The 22,136-nt window shown below is 36.4% G+C and overlaps 1 protein-coding gene and 3 long non-coding RNA genes across 11 annotated transcripts; 1 reads left to right on the plus strand and 3 right to left on the minus strand.

Annotated features, from left to right (window-relative positions):
* Window positions 1–917: 917 nt before the first annotated feature.
* LOC103436187 (uncharacterized) lies at window positions 918–3,874 on the minus strand. 3 transcript variants are annotated; one of them, XR_011580668.1, is made up of 6 exons: window positions 3,732–3,874; window positions 2,814–2,903; window positions 2,554–2,698; window positions 2,226–2,352; window positions 2,087–2,114; window positions 918–1,147 (listed from the first exon to the last, which is right to left on the minus strand). It is a non-coding gene; the product is annotated as an uncharacterized lncRNA (long non-coding RNA). The 3 variants fall into 3 exon arrangements; XR_011580669.1 differs by lacking the exon at window positions 918–1,147 and adding an exon at window positions 3,506–3,567 and having other exon boundaries at window positions 1,844–2,114; window positions 3,732–3,862; XR_011580667.1 differs by lacking the exon at window positions 918–1,147 and having other exon boundaries at window positions 1,844–2,114.
* Window positions 3,875–4,977: 1,103 nt separating this feature from the next.
* LOC103436188 (uncharacterized) lies at window positions 4,978–11,841 on the minus strand. Of its 5 annotated transcripts, none has more exons than XM_008374614.4 (13): window positions 11,407–11,841; window positions 11,184–11,279; window positions 11,003–11,086; window positions 10,643–10,717; window positions 10,353–10,433; window positions 9,940–10,079; window positions 9,296–9,496; window positions 8,307–8,481; window positions 7,847–7,930; window positions 7,451–7,652; window positions 7,122–7,324; window positions 5,920–6,129; window positions 4,978–5,225 (listed from the first exon to the last, which is right to left on the minus strand). In XM_008374614.4, the coding sequence occupies exons 1-12, from the start codon at window positions 11,533–11,535 to the stop codon at window positions 5,935–5,937; spliced, it is 1,665 nt and encodes a 554-aa protein (XP_008372836.2). In that variant the 5' UTR covers window positions 11,536–11,841; the 3' UTR covers window positions 4,978–5,225; window positions 5,920–5,934. The 5 variants fall into 5 exon arrangements, 4 of the variants coding, with proteins under 4 accessions (XP_008372836.2, XP_008372834.2, XP_008372833.2 ...); XR_011580666.1 differs by lacking the exon at window positions 4,978–5,225 and adding an exon at window positions 5,298–5,578 and having other exon boundaries at window positions 7,122–7,341; window positions 11,407–11,763; XM_008374612.4 differs by lacking the exon at window positions 4,978–5,225 and adding an exon at window positions 5,298–5,578.
* An 882-nt stretch (window positions 11,842–12,723) lies between these two features.
* Window positions 12,724–13,898, plus strand: LOC114824933 (uncharacterized). The gene is made up of 2 exons (XR_011580670.1): window positions 12,724–13,344; window positions 13,439–13,898. It is a non-coding gene; the product is annotated as an uncharacterized lncRNA (long non-coding RNA).
* Window positions 13,899–20,052: 6,154 nt separating this feature from the next.
* Window positions 20,053–21,160, minus strand: LOC108173448 (uncharacterized). Of its 2 annotated transcripts, XR_003773529.2 has the most exons (4): window positions 21,034–21,160; window positions 20,562–20,623; window positions 20,316–20,444; window positions 20,053–20,189 (listed from the first exon to the last, which is right to left on the minus strand). It is a non-coding gene; the product is annotated as an uncharacterized lncRNA (long non-coding RNA). The 2 variants fall into 2 exon arrangements; XR_011580671.1 differs by lacking the exon at window positions 21,034–21,160 and having other exon boundaries at window positions 20,562–20,697.
* Between the last annotated feature and the right edge of the window lie 976 nt (window positions 21,161–22,136).

Raw genomic sequence — 22,136 nt, forward strand, 5'->3', positions numbered from 1 at the left:
AAGGTTGTGATGGTGGGAGTTTCGCGGCGGTTTATGGAGAATTAGGCCGGTAGAGCTCCGGTGGACCCAGTAATGTTTATGGAGAAGTCATGTTTGAGTTGTGATGAGGGTTTGCAGAATTAGTTTTTAAGAGATAAGAGTCGGAAGATGAGGACCCGTTGGGTGAGAGATATTGGCTTGCTTTGTGGCTTGTATATAGGATCAGACTAGGAAGTGGTGCCCACGTTGCTGCGGGATAAGAAAATTCGTAGGTAATAACAACTAAAAAATTATTAAAAATAGATTGAGCATAATTTGTAAATTGTTCAGTTTTGACTAACGTTATATTAATTTATACAAACAAATGCATTGAGATATAAAGAGTAAGTGAAATTGGATACATACCTGGGTTGAGAATTTGGATAACGTCTTAGAAAAGATAAGTTTGTTGCAATTTAGTACAACAAAGATGGATCAGATTTATGTAAATTGGTAAACTCAGTTTTGATCATCTGGAGTAAAAATCATCATTTCCGTCTTCTCTTCAGAGGAATTAACTATTACCAATTTATATAGACATCGTACCACTAAAGATAAACCTTGTCCATATTTTCTAAATTTGTGAAAGAACATATTAGATTAAAATATGAGGAGAGGGTATATCTCTAGTACAAATGTCTACTTTTATACTTTTCGATATCCAATTTAACCTTTCAATATGCAAGCAGGTAATTTGCCATGTATTTAGATCATGTGAAAAGATAATTTGTATATATATATTAGTAATAGCTAATTCCCCTAAAGAGAAAGCTTGACAAAAATTGTAATTAAATGTAAAACGTCAATAAAAAAAATTAATAAAGTATTAATTAATTTTACATACAGTTATAAAACTATAACGTAAAAGTAGCTCTAGATTATAACTTAAAGCAAAGAAATATGTGAAAATAATGATTCCATATACAATTTAAAGCCATAGTATTGACAGCAACCAGACAATTATCAAACAAAAGGAAGAAATATAATCTTTCACACAATTTTACAAAAGCAAAAGGCACTTACAAACACACTCAATTGCTAGTAACCTTGACAGCTGAAAGCTACTTCAGCAGCTGAAATTACTGTAGGAACCGAGATGCAGCAGAGATTTTTTCAAATTGAAATTAATCTGCAAATGATTGCAAACACAAAAATAATTCATTTTCAAATAAAGATAAAACAAACTTAAAATATTTCCAGGGTACTTTCAAAAACAGGAGAATAAAAACGAAGCTTTTATCAACATGACTCTCAATTTTATACAGATTAGCATAATTCAATTTAAGCACAAAACTGAAAGTCTAATGATGACAGAATACAGTGTAAATGTTACTAAAATAACTTGTCATACAGAATAAGCAAGACTTTTAAACTACAATATTAATCGAGCAAATTTATATATCATTATAAATGTTATCAAAATCAGCTAGAATACAAAGCAGTAAAGATTTATATCCGAGGATAATATTTTAGACATTAAACTATAAAACTACTTAGCCGCTCCTGATAAGAATACAAAAAGTTTCTTTTAACCACCATTTTAAAAAACAGAACAACCAATATATACACAATCACAAAGCTTGATCAAATAAAAAAGATGTAACAACACTGTGTGAAAGGATGTCCACGTGAAGCTGCGGATGCCAACCTGATGTTACGGATGCCTGTGTGATTGAGAATAACTTGCACTAAATTCTATATAAAAAAGGGACAGATTAACATATTTAAGCTAAGTATTAAGATGCAAACATTCTTAAGATAAGAAATCATATAATTAAACAGAAAATTGATAACGTATTCAATAAAAGTACAAAAGGAAAAGAGGTTATAGAAAATTACACTTTAAATATTTCCAATTAGTGATTAATCACTTTGATTATTGGCAATCTACAAACAATGACTGATTAACGTCAAATGAAATTGACATAAAATTCAAAGATTCAAGAATTTAATTAAAAATTATACCTATACTATCCGGACCTTATTGTATATAAATAAAAAAATTAAAAAAAAAATTCAAGGTTCCATGATGGATAGTTTTAAAAATCAGAAGCTGAGATGATGATACCTCCATCATTTCTCAAACTCTCAACATCCTGAAACAATAAAGAAAATCAACAATGCAACAAACATAAATCAGATACAGAAAATAACATACTGTAAAAAAGATGCAAATTTTTTCCCAAAGTTGAGCAGAAAACACACACCTTAAACTTCTCAATCTATTCTTTAGGAGTGCATTAAGGACCCAACTGCATTTTACTGCTTTCTTCTTCAATCTTCCTGTCACTTGTACACTCATCTGCCTTCCAATCCTCACCATTCCTTCACTATCTGTATAAATAAAAATTGAAAAAGATATAACACTCTTAAATCAAACCCCAAAATAATTGGGTAAAAGCATTTTAGATTAAAACCCAAACCTAAACAGCTAAAAGGACCAGCACATAAAATTAATAAATGAATTAATAGAACAGTAAACATATATTAGTCTCAAGAAAAAGATATCTATTGGACGTAATGTATGCTTCCCACCTTAATCATTTTTATATTGTTATTGTTATCTTGTAAGTGCTGTTATCATGTTGGCTAGCACCCAGCGTAGTGCTGTAGTAGCGTACAACTTTTCCTTTCTTTATTGTACCAATAGCTCTCTTGCACCCTCATGTTGAGCTCTTCTCTGCATAAATACTTCTTGTAAGTAATCTTAATCAGTCAGTTATCATGAATATACAACTTATATTAATTTTCTACAATATCCAACACACAAACATAACAGAAGAAGAAACTTTTACTTAAGCGGCGCAAAAGGATATCCTCTGCATTTCATTCCAAAATCCATCACTCTTATGTCTTTGCCTGCACAGTTTTTGCTCCAACATAGCCTGCCATGATGATAGCACTATCAATAATTAAGACATAAAGAAAGGCTATCCTAGCTAGCCATTATCGTTGGAGTAAACCAATACCATCGTAAGTAAAGTAGCAGACCAAGTTTTTTTAGAATTGATGTGTTAACATGTTTAAGTAGCAAAAAGATTACAACACATTGGATGTGTTAACACATCCATAAGCTGATGATTCCCTCTCCGGTTTATCACATCATTCTTAATATATTCAACAATGAACTCACATAGACTACGTTTTTTAACTGTCTCTCTCTCTTTCTGATCATCCACATGTGTTTCTGAGAAATGTTAAGCCATTTAGCTAAAACACAAAAAAAAAAAAAAAAAAAAAAAAAATCCCTCACCCACATCAAAAAACCGAAACATGCAAAGCAAAACCCAAAAATTAAGGATGACCATCCCTCTTTTTTTTTTTTTTAAGTTTTAGGGAAGGATCGATGCACAGACAATCGATGTACAGGAAAACCCTAACCTAACAGACCAAAATTTCCCAAGATGAAAAATGCAATTAGATGGAACAACCAAACACAAATATCAGAAAAAATGCATAAAACATTCCAAATAAAAAACCCACAGACCTTAATCGAAAAGGGCTTCCAAGATTGCACAGAGAAACCCTAAAATTGATAGAGCAGTATATCTTGAAAGAAAAAATGCAATCAGATTAAACAACGATGCTAAAAACACGAAAAAATTAGGACAGAACTGATAAAAAAACGCAAAGATTTTAATTTTACACCAATCGATCTACAATTTTTCTTCCTAATCAAAGAAAAGAGAAAAAGAATTAAATAGACAAACCACCTGAAACACCGCAATCAGCCAGAAAAACCACCTTTTTAGACGGCAGACGATGAACACAAACAGAGAAGCAGGGAAACACCAAGATCGAACAGGGAGAAAAGCAGAAAAACAGAGAGCAAGCGAAAGGAAAAAGCAACGGAAGAAAATGAGAGAAGGTTCGAGCACCTTTCCGTATGTAGGCTCATTGTACAGAGGGGCAAAATCGACAATTTCTGTAGCATCTTTTAAAAGGCTGAAAACCGTGCGTTAGATGAGGGACAAAACAGGAACGGCACTGTTAATGAACAGTGTTTTTCCACCAACGTTTAGTATAGATAGAATTTCTTGGGCAACAAGTCTTGACTTTTATTATCAACTTTTTTGTGTGTATCGGTTTCTATTTTTCATTTTTCTATGATTAATTATTTCACAAAGGGAGATGCAGAGTAACAAAAAAAGATTTTTTTACTATGAAGACTAGAAAAATTGTTTAGACGTTAATACACTGTTAATAGATTTGTTTAAATTATTGATTTTTATTTTTATTCTTAAAGGAGAGTAGCTGGTGACTTTGACATGACAATCCATTCTTTCAGGGGTCGGAAAAACTCGCAGAGGCTACCGTAGTGTGATTCACCAGCACGAGCTAGAAAGACTCACAGAAGCATGGTCTCCCTCTAACCATCATCGTGTGATTCACCAATCGAACCCAAAACGTGTCATAGAATTTGTCCCCAACCACCAGTCCACTCCCACCGTGATTGTTTGAATTACTGATGAAAAAGTAGAAAAATTGTGTAAACGTTGATACACTAGGCCGTGGAGGAGGAGCCATGTTTGGGTATGGACCATGGAGACAATACCGGGGTTAGGTTTTGAATATTTGGGCATATGCAATTACAGGGTGAAATTACTCTCTCTCTGTTTTTTGAACATATTCAACTTTTACCCAAATTATTTAACAAATTTTTTTTTTTCGAAATTAACTTAGGATTAAAGAAAAAAAAAGGCCGTAACGGAATATTGTGACCTTAGTTAGTCTTGAATTTAATGAATAAAGTTTTTTATTTTTTTCTTTCTTTGCTTGGTTTTTTCAATGCCCTTTAGGTATTTTACATCTTAAAACTCTCTCCCCTTCTCTCTAGGATTAAGCTATATTCCTGTTATGGTTAGGAAGCTTTAGTTTTGAACCCGTCTCCAGCCTAGTTAGGATTTCCTTTGGTTTTGGGAAACGAAACAAACCTACAACGCAGCATAAATACATGCCTTAGTATTCTCAACAATCATACACCTTTGATTTACTTGAGTTTGAACGTTTGCAATACGTCTTGTGTTTATTTGTTGGGCTAGTGTACGTACGTTTTAGCAAATTTCAGTGATCGAGATGTCAGGAGCAAACTCGACAACCCCAACAGGTATAGGAACCAAAACTTATGCGACAAGAAAATGTACCGTGCCCGCCAGCTCCAAAAAAGCCCGGACCTCGTAGTAATGAAGATGGCTTTAAAGCATCCTCTGCGACAAAAACTGATTTGATCAGATACTTCTAAAAGGGATACAAACTGGAGTTAGGAGGCAATAGAACACTACCAAGAAAAGGATCAAGTTTAAATTGAGATTAATTAGGATTTGGGAGTTCAGTTTTTCTTCAATTTTGTGTAATGGGTTTAATACATCTATTCAATCAAAGTTTTAAATCATTTAATCAATTTGATTACATCCATCCAGTACAAGCAAGTCCTTGAGTTCTTCTCCCGAGACTGCACATTTCAACACATCTTCTGCCTTTGGCAATAATTTCAGTAATGATGATGCATCGACACGTTCTTGCAACTGCGTTGCATAAGTTGTCGGATCTGGATCTCCTCCTGAAAACAAACTTAGAAGATTGTCAGTAGGACCAGTAATGATCAAACCCACAGCATCACCAGCGTCGTTCACCACTGGGCTCTTAATGACCTCTGGCTCATCACATGAAAGGTTCAGATTCAACAACACAATCTGTGGCACTGAATGCCTCTCTTTTTTTGTATTTAAACCAAATATCCGTATGAGATATGGAGAAGTACATTCACAAGAAGCTATCAGTTTTTTACTACTTTTAACAGGTACAATATAGCATTCTTGACGCAAACATGTATGATGCGCACACAGAGCCACAGCGGCAGGGGAGGACGGATTGAAAAAGACTTGATGTTTGATGACTTACCGTATTTCATGCCAGTCACATCTGTGTCGTCAACTTTTTAGCAATAATGGCCACATTCCTTGGGGACAACGCAGGATTAAAAATTGGTTGCATTTCTGCTTCAATTGAACTCCCTTGCTCTTGGAGGAACAACAATCTATCAAGCAAAAGGAAAGTTTCTAAAAGAGGCCCGAAAGCAGCTCGAAGAGACCAATAAGGTCCAATAAGTTCCTGTTCATACAAATAATTGGTCAGCAAGTATAATGCATATGGTAAACTTATATATTCTTTCAACAAAAACTAACAGCAAACATTATGTGAAAAGAGCTTTGCACTCACAATACATAACTCATCAAGTGAAAGACCGGGTTTGGGGGAGATGGAGGTGGGAGGCAAAGGACCAAAAATAAAAAATAACTGAAAATTTATCATTTAGTTACAGAATTTTAACAAAAACCATAGATATATCTTTCACCGACTAAAGAGGAACCAGCAAAGAAATTAGCAGGATGAGGGAACCTAATGCAAATTTCAATTACGCAGTCCTGCAATGTGTCAACACAATAAATTATTCAGATAGCATTTACTAATTACTATACACTTAATCCAAACAACGAAATACAGGACTTGGCATATGTAATTTATTTTACGCACATCTCTCCAAAACTTCACTTTCTTTTGAATCTTCAATGCTAAGAACCAACATTATTTTCTTTCATCATTTTGAATACTAACCTAACAGAGGCATACAACAAAATCTCTATAAAATTTCCATCCCTATACAATGATGTGGACGGAAATTCTGCAGCTCAAAATATGATTCTCCTTCCCACAACTAAAACTAATCCTAAGGCCAATTGGTCCTTCCTATTGCTATACAACCTAACAGCCAAAAGCCCTTCCGACCCTGCTACGACAATATTAACTGGCCCTGCATATTTAATCAGAAGCCCCAGTAATATCTGCATCAGAGCTATCCTAATTTTACGTCATCAGAAAAAATAAAAGCTACATTAATCTTGATTCTTGCATCATCCATATAAAATACAAAATAATTGCATCCGCATCTGTGTAACTTTATAAACAGAAGGGATGTCACATTGGTTCAGAAACAGAGACTCAAAAACTAGTTGGAGCAAGCAGTTTAGGTGATATGCCATATGGGATGTGAATAAGCAAGCAAAGTATCAGTACAGCTTATTATATGGGTGAAAGTAACATACAGCAGATGATTCAACTTCCTTCCATATTCCATGAACATCCATTTCCTTCAGAGGCTCAAGACCAAGGCGAGATAAACCAGATAAGCAATATTTCTGGAAAAGTGGATACTTGCCGATGAACTTGCTCCTCCCACATTGGGTGGCCTTGAAGGAATTTTCATTAGTTATGGTCGTTGTCTCTAACACCGTGTCAAAACTGCCATCTGTGTCATATGTTTATCTAGTTATGTGTTTCACTCTAATTAGTTCAAAAGGTTGCTGCAGCAGCAAAACAATAATAATTAAGTAGTATAAAAAGTTCCATTCAGATTACAATAATGTTTTGTCACCTGCTTCCTGTACTGTAGGTTTTATGTGAGACCAGCTTCCTTTCATAGCAGAGTTTATTTGGGAAAGGGATGAACATGTGCTTTCTTTATGATGCAGCGAGGAGTCTGGGGCGACCCTCTGCTGTCGGCGACGCAAAGCCTTTCCTTGACGCCCAATTGATGGACTTGTAGTCATCACTTTGGGATAATATACACTGAGAACCTGCAGAAGTCAAGAGTATGTTATTTATACCACGCAGGACTTTAAGGGTAACATCAAACAAGGAGGTTGAGCGGAACTCAGAATCAGAGAGAGATGAAAGCAGAATAGGAATGACTGAAATAAATTTTACAAATGTCCATGCATTTAAAAAACTTAAATTGCTGGCTAACTGCAATGGTGTAAGTAATGCATACCATCTGAAAAGCAGCACGGAAAGCATGCAGCTCAAAGTTATGGACGCCAGCATCATTTTCCAAGCATCTCCACCTCTCCGCACTCTAGGAAAGTAAAGCAGGAACACAAGATAAAGCACTCTAGAATAAATATCCTTGGAAAAAAATTAACTTAACGCCTCTCCCCAGCATACAGAATGATCTACAATCCTTCTAGTTAACCTCACCCCACTTTGTTGTCATCAGTCCCAGACTCCCACGGACTTTAGATCTATACCATTTATTAATTGAAGAATAAACTTCCTTATCCTCTTGGGAAAACTTTCTAGATTTTCTAAGAACCCTCAGATAACTTAATGTCCCTTTGACAATTAGTCATTATTTGCATGTTTTTAACCATAAGAAAAACTTTTAAAACTCGTTTTATCCTCTTACTTTTCTATTTCCTGTACTTTTCTCTTTCGAGAGAAGCAAGACTTACCTGACATGCAAGGTCACGTGAACTTTTTCCAAGTGACAAACCAGCAGATTTAACACCATGACTCATTGGAAAACCACATTGAGAACCCACATGGTTGGAACCTTCTTCAGATAATAGGTTGTAACAGCAGCCAACGCTAACAACTGCTTTAACTTCTTTGCACTCCATAAAGGTCCTGATTCATAAAGTTAAGCATCACTTCCATAAAAATACTGACAGATAAGAACATATGACGCTGTAAAATACATATAACCAAACAAATACAATCTTTTGTTGGCTCTATAGACTACTGAAAACAGTAAGACCAATTTATGGATCATGTAGAACCCCAAGCAAGTGCCAATCAAACTTGGTATAATTAAAATCTGGGAAGACGGTTAACTGATGGTAAAAAAATATTTGCAGGTGATCATTATGGAAATCTTGAATCAGTTATTTAAAAGGATGGGTGGGTGGTAATGAAAAAAGATACAACTAAAGATAAAAAATGGTCAATGAAGTATAGGGATGCCACCCATTTAAAATATGCAGACTGCATCAAAGAATCTACTAATGCAATAGAGTTATTTGACAAACAGAGAAAAGATGAGTAAAGGCCCAATTGTAATATAGAACTGATTGAGACTTATGAAATATCAAATACCATGGATAACCTAGTTATGAAACCATTGTATGCAACCATTTTGTATCCCCCTTTAATCATATCAGCTATTCATTTTTTCGCTTAAATCAAATTCTTGTATGGTATGAAAGCAACTTGGACACTGCTTCATGTACATCACCAATTCATCACAAATATGACACGACTTGCAACTCTTCTTATTGGTGGAATACATACAAGACTTATACAGGCTAGAGATTTCAATCAATCATAAGGAACTTCTATTGGGGTTTATGGGTATAAATCACTCTATCCTCAAGATTATATGGAAGGAACCTCATTTCTGAAAGATAGAAATATAAGGTGTAAAGCACACTGAAGAACTCACTTGAGCATTGTTACTGAAAGATCTCCGCAAGCATGAAGGCCAGCAAGAACCAGTGAAGTTCCACTGTCTCCCTTGCAGGAAGTTTGTAATGAAGAGACATTATCTTCATCCAGTGGTATGTCAGCCAAAGCTTTCAACGTGTCAATAGACATCACATTGCATGTGATTGTCTTAGGCACAGTCAAACTCCTGTTTTCTGATCTAACCCCAAAACAAAAGTAAACTATAAGTCCAGTGTGTGCAAAAAGTGACTAAAAAATAATTACTCAATCCAAATCAGCAATGAAATTGCTTAAATGTGCTAGTTAGATCATAGGATGTGTGAAAATAACGCAAAAAAACAACAGCAAGTAATCAATAGGTCTAACTTAGGCTTTTCAAAAGAAAAAAATATCTGACTTAGGCTTTCCAAACTAAAAATGTCCACCTTGGGCTTTTCAAAAGAAAAATAGTCTACATATGGGAAATGGAGCTGAGAAATGGGTAATTCCAACAGAATAATATGCCTTATTCATTTCTCTTTGAGGTTTGAGATGGAAATTTTAGGTCGACTGATCAAATTAGCAAAATCGCAAGTGAAAACATCAAATAATGTTCAAGTAGGAACTACTGCGACAAGAAAATAAAACAAGAAGGAATCGTACACAGATTTACGGATTTGAGAAGCATAATATTTCTTGATTTGTTCTGCACGTGCATCAGTAACCCTTCCATGATGAGAACATGCATCAATTGCAAATACTGCATGTTGGTAGTGAAAGGAAAGTACTTGTGCAAGATACCCCTGAAAAAGATAGTTTTTAAGAGAATGAAAAACTAAAAAAAGTAATCTGTAAGACTAATTGCTACCATCATACTATAAGAGAAAAAAGAAAAGAAACGAAAAGTCATTGCCTTCCATTATTTTCTGAATAATGCAATTTTAATCTAGGCAAAAGGAAATACCTTTAGCAATTTGGTTATAAGTGAAAGAAAGTGAATGTGAATCAAACAAAACAACAGACAAATGAGCAGATACTGTGGACCAATGAATGCAGACAGAAGATTGCAGGACTACCTGACCAGAGCCAACATCAATTATTGCATTAGCCCTGACACTGCTAGCAATAGAATTAACAACCGCAGAAAGGACTTCTACCTGCAGATACAAGCTCATGTTTTTAATAGAATAACGATATGCATTCATTGTTCAAATATGCAAAAAGGAAGTTTGGAATCAGAAACTCCTATCTAGAAATCAAAGACCATATAGACACATCTCTCTGACCCCCAATGTTTCACAACAGGAAGACGGTCAAACCAACAGAGCCATCGCTATCCAATTCTTTAAACAAGTCAACAACTTACTTCATGTTTTTTCTTCGCATTCATGCCTGTGGAGAGAACGCTATTGAGTGAAGTCATGTCCATGCCAGGTAATACCTGCAATGACAGAGATGAAAGTACCATAAGGAAATAGTATCTTGTACTGATACAAAATTTGCTCTTCTGACTTTCAATTGTTCCGATGATTCAGTTTTATTTCGACTATACCACAATAGTTTATTAGTTTGTCATCATCTTAATCCATGACTTCCTATCCCACATTTTCACATGATTGTTATTATGAGATGTTGAATTTTTCAGGTTTTCTTACTACAACATCTGATTATCGAACTTCAAATTTGGATGCGAATGCAAAACCAAAACTGAGAAATGAATGCATACCGTCTGCAAGTCTGCTTGTTGTCGAGGAAGCACAAGAGAGCTCAAAGTGACAATAAAATTCTTAAGCGAAGCAGGCCAATGATCCTAACAACACAAGCGCAAACACAAATAATCCGCATCAAGCTACAAACAATGGCCAACGATTCAATTCAATCCACAAAGAAAACAAGAAAAAGAGTACCTGGACCACTCCACAAGGAATCTGCAGGAGATTCTCCACTGCTTCTTTGCGCAAGCAGTCCATCCATTCCTCGTCGACAGCTTCCCACAGCCGGTCCTGAAAAGCAATATACTTTTTATCTGGGGATATGAATTTTGATTTTCCGGTCTGGTATTTTCTCAGCATCCAAACAGATTATTGAGGGGACTGAGGAGGAGGCATAGGGAAATTTAGAAGAACGAACCTTGAAGAAATTGACGACGTGGGCGTTGGTTAGGAAAGTGTAGGGTCTTATGAAGTCGACGATGGCGTTGATCCATTCCAGGGTCTGGCTCGCCGTTTCGCACGAGTACTTGCGGCCATTGCTGGACATTCTCCTCAACGTCCAAAGCGGACTCGACTCTTTCTCCCTCTGTCAGCCAAAAGGATCTCTCCGGATCCGTTGGTGAGGATCATGGAGTTTTTTTTCAAATACCGTTTATATTTATTTTTAAATAAAAATATTTAAAATTATTTTTAATTATACGATAAACAAACGATTCATACCCAAAGGTTCAAGCCGGAATGTAAGAAGTGGGCGATACGCTTTTGTTGAAGTGGCAATCCCATAGCGAGTTTATGATTCGGATCCATACCCGGTGGATCGAGTTTCCCAAGTCCAAGCGTAAATAGATGGGGTAGCAATTGAAATGGGATGGATTAAATCAAAAAACTTATTGATTGATTTAGGGTGCAGCGAGGCCAAATTAAATCAAGGCAAGGGGGCTTACTTTTCCTGACGCTGAGTCATCCTATTAAAATTTAGATCTTCGAAATTCTCACAAAGAGGATCCGGCGAGAATCTAGACTCCTCTATCAGTATCTGAATAACTAATTAAACTAGAAAAAGATTCATTTTTGTAGGGCTTTTTGAAACATTTTGTATTTTATTTTTGGTTTTCACTTCAGTTACAGTATGAAAATACCTAGGGAAAATGATGAATTAAAAGTGAAAACTAAAAATTAAAAATAAATAATTATTAAATAGGTGTTTAGGTGTAAATTAGGAAGTTGTGCCCGCACGTTGTTGCGGGAACAAAAATAAAAGTATAGAAGATGAATATAATTTTACGAGATAGTTTTCTGTATTCCATAATTCTGAATAATAAGGTACATACAATCCTTGTTACAAAATGAAACAAATAAAGGACATAAAACCTTTCCTAAACAAAAACTTAGTAATTACAAAATATTTACATTCCTTTTCTTCTAAATATTTACTTTTCCAATACTCCCCCTCAAGTTGGAGCATAAATATTAGGGCTGGAAAAAAATACCGAAAATCCCAAACCATACCGAAACCATACCGAACCAAAAATCCCAAAAATTTTAGTACCGAAACTGAACCGATCCTGAATCGTTTGGTATGGGATTCGGTCTTACAATTTGAAATATTCGGGATTCCCGATCCCGAACCGAACTTTATTAATATTATATTGGGTATATTATATATATATATATATGTATATGTGTGTCTGTGTGCGTCTGTGTGTGGGTTGGAATGTGTGTGTGTGTATATATATATGTATATGTGTCAGTGTGTGTCAGTGTATGTGCGGTGTGGTGCTGACAAACATTGCATCAAGCACATGGGAAGGGATGGGTCAAGCAAGGCAGGGGTGCTTGCTTTCTGAAGATAGAGCCGTCTCTCTCTCTCTTCCCTATTTTCTGTCTCATCAGTCATCTCTCTCAATTATCTCCCAGACTCCCTCTCTCTACAACCCATAACCTAACCTTTCATCTCTCTCTTATTTTTTGTCTCGTCTCTCTCTACAACTCATAACCCACCTAATCCTTTATCTCTCTCATTTTTTCTGTCTCATCTCTCTCTCTCTCTACAACCCAGAACCAAGCCGAACATCCCTATTCACTCTCTCTCATTTCATTTCGCCTCTCATCTTCTTTCACTCAGTCTCAGACTCTCCCTCTCTTTCTCAGATTTGAAGCTCAGCAGCCACCCACCGTCTAGCAATCTGACTCCGACGAACTATCTCCACTCCGGCCACCACCACACCTCATGGCTTCATCCCCACCTCCGGTTCTCTCCAGTGATTCTCTGTGTGTGTGGGATTTCGAATTGAGGTTAGGGTTTTGAATTGGGGCTTAGGGTTTCGAATTGGGGGGGGGCTCGGGTCAGGAGGAGGTCCCTCTCTTCACTCTGCTTCTCTCTCGACCATAAATCTTTCACTAATTCACTATCACTATGTCTCTGATTTCAATTTGGATTTTTAATGCAGGTTCGGATGATTTCAATATTAATCTAAGATGATTTGGATTCTGATGATGTTTGGTTTCGGGAAATTCCGAAATACCGAAAATATTTCGGGAATCCCGAAATTTGGGAATCCGAAATTTTGGTTCGGGATCGGTTATGAGATTTACGTCCCGAAAATTTTCGGTTCGGGATTTGATATGTCATTTTTGGTTCGGTATCCCATACCAAACCAGCCCTAATAAATATCACTCATGCCCAACTTGACAAGCGAATCACCAAAACTTCTACTACATACAGCATGGGTAAGAACATCTGCAAGCTGTTCATCTGAATTCACAAATGGTATCGACACAATCTTCTTCTCCAACTTTTCTTTGATAAATTGTCTATCAACTTCAACATGCTTAGTCCTATCATGATGTACCGGATTCTCGGCTATCTCTATAGCAGACTTATTATCACAATACAACTTCATTGCCTCATTTTGTTTGAAACCAAAACTCCAAAGTAACGTTCGTAACCACAACATCTCGCACACACCATGTGCCATTCCCCTATATTCGGCTTCAGCGAAAGATCTTGATACCGCATTTTGATTCTTACTTCGCCACGTAACCAAATTACCTCCAACGAATGTAAAATACCCAGATGTAGATCTTCTATCAGTCACATCACCTGCCTAATCAGCGTCTGTAAATCCCTCGATCTTCATATGTCCATGACATTCATACAAAATTCATTTACCCGGAGCAGACTTCAAGTATGCCAAGATTCTCATTACTGCCGCCATATGATCCATACTTGGTGAATGCATAAATTGACTGACCACACTTACCGCATATGCAATATCTGGACGAGTGTGAGATAAATAAATCAATCTCCCCACTAGTCTTTGATATCTACCTTTATCAACCAGTTCCTAATCTGGATAAATCCCCAAATAATGTTTCTCTACAATAGAAGTGTCCACAGGCTTACACCCCAGCATGTCTGTTTCCTTTAATAAATCCAAAACATATTTACGTTAAGACGAGAAAATACCTCTAGATGATCGAGCGACTTCCACTCCAAGAAAATACTTTAAGTCTCCCAAACTTTTCATCTCAAATTCTGCAGCTAGGTTTTGTTCAAGCTTCACCATCTCTTCCGAATCATCACCAGTTATTATCATGTCATCTACATAAATGATTAAAGCAGTCACTTTACCACTTCCCCATTTCACAAATAATGTATGATCCGAATGGCTTTGATAATACCCAATCATCCTCATAACCTGAGTAAGTCTACCAAACCAAGCACGAGGTGATTGCTTAAGTCCATAGAGTGACTTTCGCAATCTACACACTCTGGTCTTCCCTCTGGCATTGTACCCAGGAGGAAAATCCATATATACCTCTTCTTCCAAGTACCCATGAAGAAAGGCATTTTTCACATCAAACTGTTTTAGTAGCCAATTCAAGTTTGCAGCTAAAGAAATTAGAACACGTACCATATTCATCTTTGCTATTGGAGAAAAAGTCTCCTGATAATCAATACCATAAGTTTGAGTATAGCCTTTTGCTACTAACCTTGCTTTATATCTGTCTACCGAACCATCCGCCTTGTATTTAACTGTAAAGACCCATCTACACCCAACTAGCTTCTTTCCTTTGGGTAGCTCCATTATCTCCCATGTATTATTCTTATGTAGTGCCATCATTTCCTCATCCATTGTAGCAGCCCATTTAGGATCCTTTAATGCCTCATCAACTCAGGTTGGTACTTGGATTGCTTCCACATTGTTAACCCAGGCTTGACGTTCCGGTGCAAGGCTCGAACATGACACATAGTTAGCTATTGGGTACTTCACTTTCTCTTCAGGAGAAAACCTATCAGGGGGAACACCACGATTTTTCCTTGGCGGCAACTGATATGTACTCATAATATTATCTTGATTAGTTACATGAGCATTAGTAGTACTTACCTCAGGAATATTCAGAGAAGACACATGGGGTGACACTATCGAGCACGAAAGAGAGGGGGTTGTGTGGTTCGGTAGCTACTTGATGTTGGAGTGGCGTACCTGGATCGGCATTTTCTTGTTGAGCCCCTGCATCACACTCGGCAATTTCCTGGGGAACCCTTTCATCACACTCGGCAGCACCCTTTCCTGCATCACACTCGGCTTGTTGCCGAGACCCACTATCCACATTCTCGGCACTTTCTTGCTGAGAGTCTCTGTTACTATGTTTATCACCAAATGCTTCCCCTAAGCTACTTATTTCCAACCACCTGAGATCACCATTAGTAGTCTCCCCCTGGTGATCGAAAAGTGTTGAAACCGAAGCATAAAATAACTCGGATTCAGAAAAAGTAACATCCATGGTCACATACATATGGCGAGTTTTAGGATGGTAGCACTTATACCCTTTTTGTTGAGGAGCAAATCCCAGAAAAACGCACCGATGAGCACACAGATCTAACTTACTCCGATGAATCTTGTGGATATGAACATAAGCTACACACTCGAATACATGAGGAGTAAGATGATTACTTGATACGATGGGTACAAAATCGGTCAATACTTGAAAATGTGTTCTAAAGTCCACAACCCGGGAAGGTATACGATTAATAATGTACACTGCATAGGTGACGGCTTTAGGCTAGAACCGTTTAGGTACGAATGCACCAATGAGCAAAGCACGGGCAGTCTCCAGGATATGACGGTTCTTTCTCTCAGCAACCTCATTTTTTTGTGGGGTATGAAGACAAGTAGTCTCATGTAGGATTCCTTGATCCCGAAGAAAGCCGGACAACTTAGAACCAATATACCCGCCTCCATTATCAAAACGGAGAACTTTAATAACAGAGGAATATTGTGTTGCTACCATTTGAGAAAAAGACCGAAACATCTTACTCACATCACTTTTATTTTTTATCACATAAATCCACGTCATACGAGTGCAATCATCAACAAAAGTAAGAAACCATTTAACTCCAGACGTAGTACTAACAGGAGAGGGACCCCAAACATTTGAATGCACAAGATCAAAAGGAAACAATCTTTTATTCATACTAGGAGGAAACGAAGCGCGATGACTCTTCATGAGAATACATACTTCACAATGCAAGTCTGATTTTTTTATTTCATGAAATAAACTAGGCAACATATGCCTTAAATAACCAAAGGAAGCATGTCCCAACCGACGATACAATAACCACACTTCTTGTAAATTATTAGTACGGGATGCTCAAACTGCATTGGCTCAGCCAGAAACGACGTCATCCACATAATATAACCCCTCTCTCTTAGTGTCACGCCCAATTATCTCCTTGGTCTAAATATCTTGAAGCAAACAAACCATTGGATACATAAGTACAACACAATCTAATTGCTCAGTAACTTAAGGAATAGATAACAAATTATGAGATAACGAGGGAACAAGCAAGCAGTGATGAAGGGGAAGGGTCGGCGTGAGATGCACTATGCCGACCCCCAAAACCGGTGTTGTTGTTCCGTTAGCAGTTGCTATATATTTCCGTGGACTTGTTGTCATACTAGAAAATAAATTCTTATCAAAAGTCATATGATTAGTTGCACCCGAGTCTAGAATCCAACCTGTATGATGCTCCATATCAGAGGCTAAAAGAACACGCCCTATACTACCTGGAGTGGTCGAGGTTTCACTAGGAGTGGTCCTGGTCAACAAGTTTTGACTTGGATCACTTGAGGAGGGCACGACATCCTTGGTGGTAGTGGCAACGGATGCTCAGCTTCCATTTGCTCCATTAACGGCTCGTTCCTTGGCATGTAATTTCTTCTTCAATTCGGGGAACCATTCGGGTACTCCATGTTTCTGAAAACATGTATCCTCTGTATGACGAGTTTAACCACAAAAAGTGCACTTCAGATCATCTTTATTTTCCCCAAGTGAATGGCCGAGAATTAGCCATTGGAGATGGGTTAAAAAACCGGCTACCTGAAGGTGGCTGTGATACCATAGCTACAGGAGGAGCTCCTCCTTGGTTCCCCACATTACTACTTCCCATCATAGTTGCATGGTGTTGTGCTTCTCGCCTAACAATGGAGAACACCTCATCCACATATGGTAAAGGTTGAGTTCTCAAAATATCACTACGCACTTTGTCAAAAATATCATCAAGCCCTACTAGGAAGGCATACACACGATCCAGTTGAATTTCTTCTCAGAGTGTCTTCAAGTCAGCAGCACACTCCATCTTGATTAATCTCATTTGATCCAACTCTTGCCAAACTGTTTTGAGATCGGCATAGTATACCCCAATAGGTCTCCCTTCCTGGTAAAGTCGAAATGACTTCACCTTCAACTCATAAATCTGAGAAATATCAGACCCATCATAATACGTTTGAGCAACCTTGTCCCATACTTCTTTAGCTGTATAAAAGATGAATGAAAAAACCCATGGTGGTAGGATCCATGGAGTTAATCAACCACCCTTTCACAATTGCGTTCCCCGTCTCCCAAGCTTCATACTCAGCACTATTCTCTTTAGGCTCCTTGACGTTCCCTGTAGCGAACCATTTCTTACCACGTCCAGCGATATGCATCTCTAATACCTTGGACCACAGAGGATAGTTTGTCCCATTCAGCTTTACAGTACTTGGTACAACCGAAGCATCACTCTGAATAACAACCGGATTCACAGCTGAGCCGTGGGTAGAGTCATATGCCCCACCCTCCAACTTCAGCCCTGACGCACCCTCATCTCCTGCCATTGATCACGTCATGGTACACCACAAAGAACACACACACACACACCGTAGCAGTACACGGCCCCTTATACTGCAATTAGCTTTTCTACGGCAAAGATGCAGCAGAAAAAAACCAAGCAAATTTCCTTCTCACGACACAAGCAGCACAGTGGTGGGATTAGCGTTACAGTTGGCTCTGGCACCAAATAGAATTTTACGGGATAGTTTTTTGTATTCCATAATTCTGAATAATAAGGTACATACAATCCTTGTTACAAAAGGAAACAAATAAAGGATATAAAACCTTTCCTAAACAAAAACTTAGTAATTACAAAATATTTACATTCCTTTTCTTCTAAATATTTACTTTTCCAATAAGATGTTCTAAAAATCCTAATGTATAGCAATGCTAACTAACATTATTAAAATAAAGATAATAAAGACTGCATATAAAATGTAGTCAGTATTTTTACAGGCCACTGTCTATAGTTATACAATCTAGACAAAAAACATCAGGAAAGGTTTTGGCATACATGTAGAAAAATGATTAGTCTGATATTTCCCCCTGGTAGCTATGTTGGTTCTTGATCAGCATTAGTAGATGAAAGATTTCAAAACATCGGATTGTTCATGTACACAAAAAATAGGGGTATTGATGTTATGGTGGCCTATTTACATGCAAAAAATATGGAGATTGTTCATGTACACAAAAAATAGGGGTATTGATGTTATGGTGGCCTATTTACATGCAAAAAATATGGAGAAGCACTGTTGTTTTAACAAAAGATGATCAGAGTGTTTTCTACAACAACAAAAGTTTGTTCCTTCTGGGATTCACTGCAAATAAAAGAATGTGCAGGGAGAAAAAAAAAGATGTCAATGCTAACTGAGCTTTAATCAAGCATGTGTATAAATATGGTTACATCACGTAAAAAAAGGGAATGAAGCAAAGTTACCTAGTTTTTTTTTTTTTTTTTTTTTGGGTATAGCAGGGTCTTTTTTTTCATGATAGTTGGAGAAGATGTTTTATTAACAATTTGATTGGAACCCGATCAAGATCCTGCACATCTACTTCAGAGATTTCCTCTGTCTCACCATGCCAAACATATTAAAGAGATTGGGTAAATAGATTTCGGTCAGATTGAAAATAAGAATTAGAAAAAAATGCTGTGAACCTGTTTTCAGCTTCTGTAAAAAGGGCTCTCCTGGTTGAATCTCTTTTTCTCTTGTGCGTTTCTCCAATTTTTTCAGTTGGTGTAGTAGATGATGAAACTGTCATGGAATGGAAGACACTACAATTTCTTTGATAATAGACTGTGGTGTTATTGGTTGGATCATTGTGTCCTCAGAAATATTGTAGACAAGGAAATCATTTGAATTCAACAAATTTCGTTGGTTTCTAAACCGAAGGTGAAAATTTTTCCTTTGGCCTATAAGTCTAAGAAACTCACTTGACAATTGCTTGTGATCTGTTGATCTTTGATTGAAAACCAAATCTTTGCATGGCATGCCAAAGACCTTTTCACCTGATTTGCCAATAATGAGAGCATTGATTTCATTTGTATCGTCCTCAATGACCAAGAACACTTTGTACCTTTATTCAAATAGGAAAAACATTAATCACAGAGGATAAAAGTTGCAATAAGTCAAAAATTGCGTTCTTATAGATTTTTCTATGTTATATTTTAAAGCTAATATTAATCATATGGAAAATAAAAGGATGGCTATGTAAAGTTTGATTTTAAATTAAATTAAATTTATGGCTTGTAATGTGGTTACATGATCAATGAACTATTAATTGAAAATATGTAATTAAAAACAGAAAGAAGGATAAGTTTCAGTTTAAGAAGGATATGAGGCAACGATTAATTGAAAAGGCCAAAATTTAGTGTTTAGGTCATTACCAAGGAGTCGGCATTTGATTTGTATGTTTTTGGCACATCAGTTAACCAGTCGTTGGGTCCTTATACATTTGCTTGGCACATGTGGGGCAAGCAGCATACCACCATTCATATGTTGTGTTGTACTGCTTAATTGATGTCTTGCATAAAAATGTATGATCCTATCAAATACGGAGAAAGATGTTTACACGGTTAATAATTATTAAACAGAAAGATTGTGTAAAAGAAGTAAAAATTGAATAAGATTATTTTGATTTAATATGATAAAATAAAAGCATTATGTATACCTTATATAAATCCGGGTCTAAGTAGCCCAACTCTTCAATTATGACCTTTTTCCAGTTTTGAAAACCTCAGTTTCTCTTGCCTGATTAGAGGGAGGGAGTGTTGTGACAGGGTGTGGCAAGCCTGAAAACCTGGAACAATTTTGATCTAACATTAGTGAAATGAGCATAAAAAACAATAGCTATGTTTTTTTTTTAATAATTGCAAGTGTGTTATGATTTTGATTGTATGATAATGAATGAACTTACACTGATTTTTATGAGTTTAATTCTGGAGTTTCTGGATCAACAAGAAAAGTGTTGCACCAGTGCTGTTAAGGACAATGTTGTTTGTATTAAAAAAAACAAAAAAAATAAGAGAAAAGAAGATAAAAAAGAAAATGAAGATAGAAAGAAGGAAAAAAGATGCATCAGTTGACATTGTAAGCAGTTATGTAAATGTCTAGCTGAAACCTACACTGATTTTTTAAAAAGAAAATTAAAACATATGGATCAAAGTATATGTATGAACATTGTGTTGTTCAAACACTGCATAACAGCATAACAATTTTTGTTTTGAGAGATGAAAATATTTATGTTATTAAGGCATAGAAGAGCTAGACTTATTATAAAGGCATAGAACAGCTAGACTTATTTTGAAAAATAGTTGAAAACTGAGTAAAACCATCTAACACTGTCTAGCAAAGATAGGGAAAACAAAGTTTGAAAACTAAATAGGCACCTAAACATCTGGAAGAAAGAATTCATAAGGATTCGACGTGATCATGGAGTGCCGGCTGTCGACTACCTGACGCCCTCCCCCTCCTCCTTTATCCGGGCTTGGGACCGGCCATGTAAGACATAGGCGGAGTTATCTGGAAGAAAGAATAACGAAAAAATGAATTTTTGATTGAAATATATACCTGCAAATATCTTGACTTTCAAGCTCGTAAAAACTGTAATCCTTGCTTCTAGCAGTGAATCGTACGATAAAGAAGTAAAGTTGTGTGTTAAATTTTTTTTTTTAAGAAAAGTATATGATTGCCTAATGTGATAAAAAAATAAAAAAAATAAAAAAAATAAAACAAAACAACAGTTTGGATATCCACGATATACAGTACTGATACAGAAAACATTTTAAAAAGTGTGATGTGCGGAGGAAATAACCTGATATTTTGAATAACCACGTCACACTTGTGATCACTTCTTTGGTTCACTTTTATGGGCTCCAAACGCTGGACTGCAACGACATGACCAATAACATCTGCAAATTTGAAAAAAGAAAAAAAACCAAAACATAATCGGGTGAGGACAAAATGTTTCATAAAACATGTACCAATACATTCTAACACACAAATATATATATATATATATATATATATAAATATATATAAATGTGTACATATTTATTACCTGTTAGGGTATCAGTCTTGTTCGGCCTAGGATACAATCTATTATAATCTTGCAAAAAGAATCTGTGATGCGGAATAAGCGGGAAATGAGTGTCATGCGGCACCACTCGATACTAGCCTCTCATTTTGTTGGTGTGAAAATTCATAATCTCGTAGCGAGCACTTGCTTTAATTTTTGAGACTATTATTTCATAGTCCATTTCGTCAGAAGACGCTTTTATCACTTGTTGCTTGATAATCAAGCATGGGCAAAGCAAGAAAAAGAAATTGTCAAACATATGATGAATGAGTAAATAAGACTGAATTTGAAACTTGAAATAGCATCAAAACATCTGCAAATCACAGACATTAAAGACTAAGATGAATGGTAAATATTGAAAGCCAATTTATCATTGTAATTAACAGTTTAAAGGCAATGGATATCCATAAAATG

The sequence above is a fragment of the Malus domestica genome, chromosome 05 (genome assembly GCF_042453785.1).
Source record: "Malus domestica chromosome 05, GDT2T_hap1".
Taxonomy (NCBI): Eukaryota; Viridiplantae; Streptophyta; class Magnoliopsida; order Rosales; family Rosaceae; genus Malus; species Malus domestica.

What these genes read in the sequence shown, in the direction of transcription:
- LOC103436188 (XM_008374614.4), bottom strand. Translation starts at nt 11,535, where the DNA reads ATGTCCAGCAATGGCCGCAAGTACTCGTGCGAAACGGCGAGCCAGACC. An exon ending in AACAAGCAGACTTGCAGACG is followed by an intron (nt 10,718 to 11,002) that starts GTATGCATTCAT and finishes CTGTCATTGCAG; the next exon opens with GTATTACCTGGCATGGACAT. An exon ending in AGGAAGTTGAATCATCTGCT is followed by an intron (nt 6,130 to 7,121) that starts GTATGTTACTTT and finishes TTGTATGAACAG; the next exon opens with GAACTTATTGGACCTTATTG.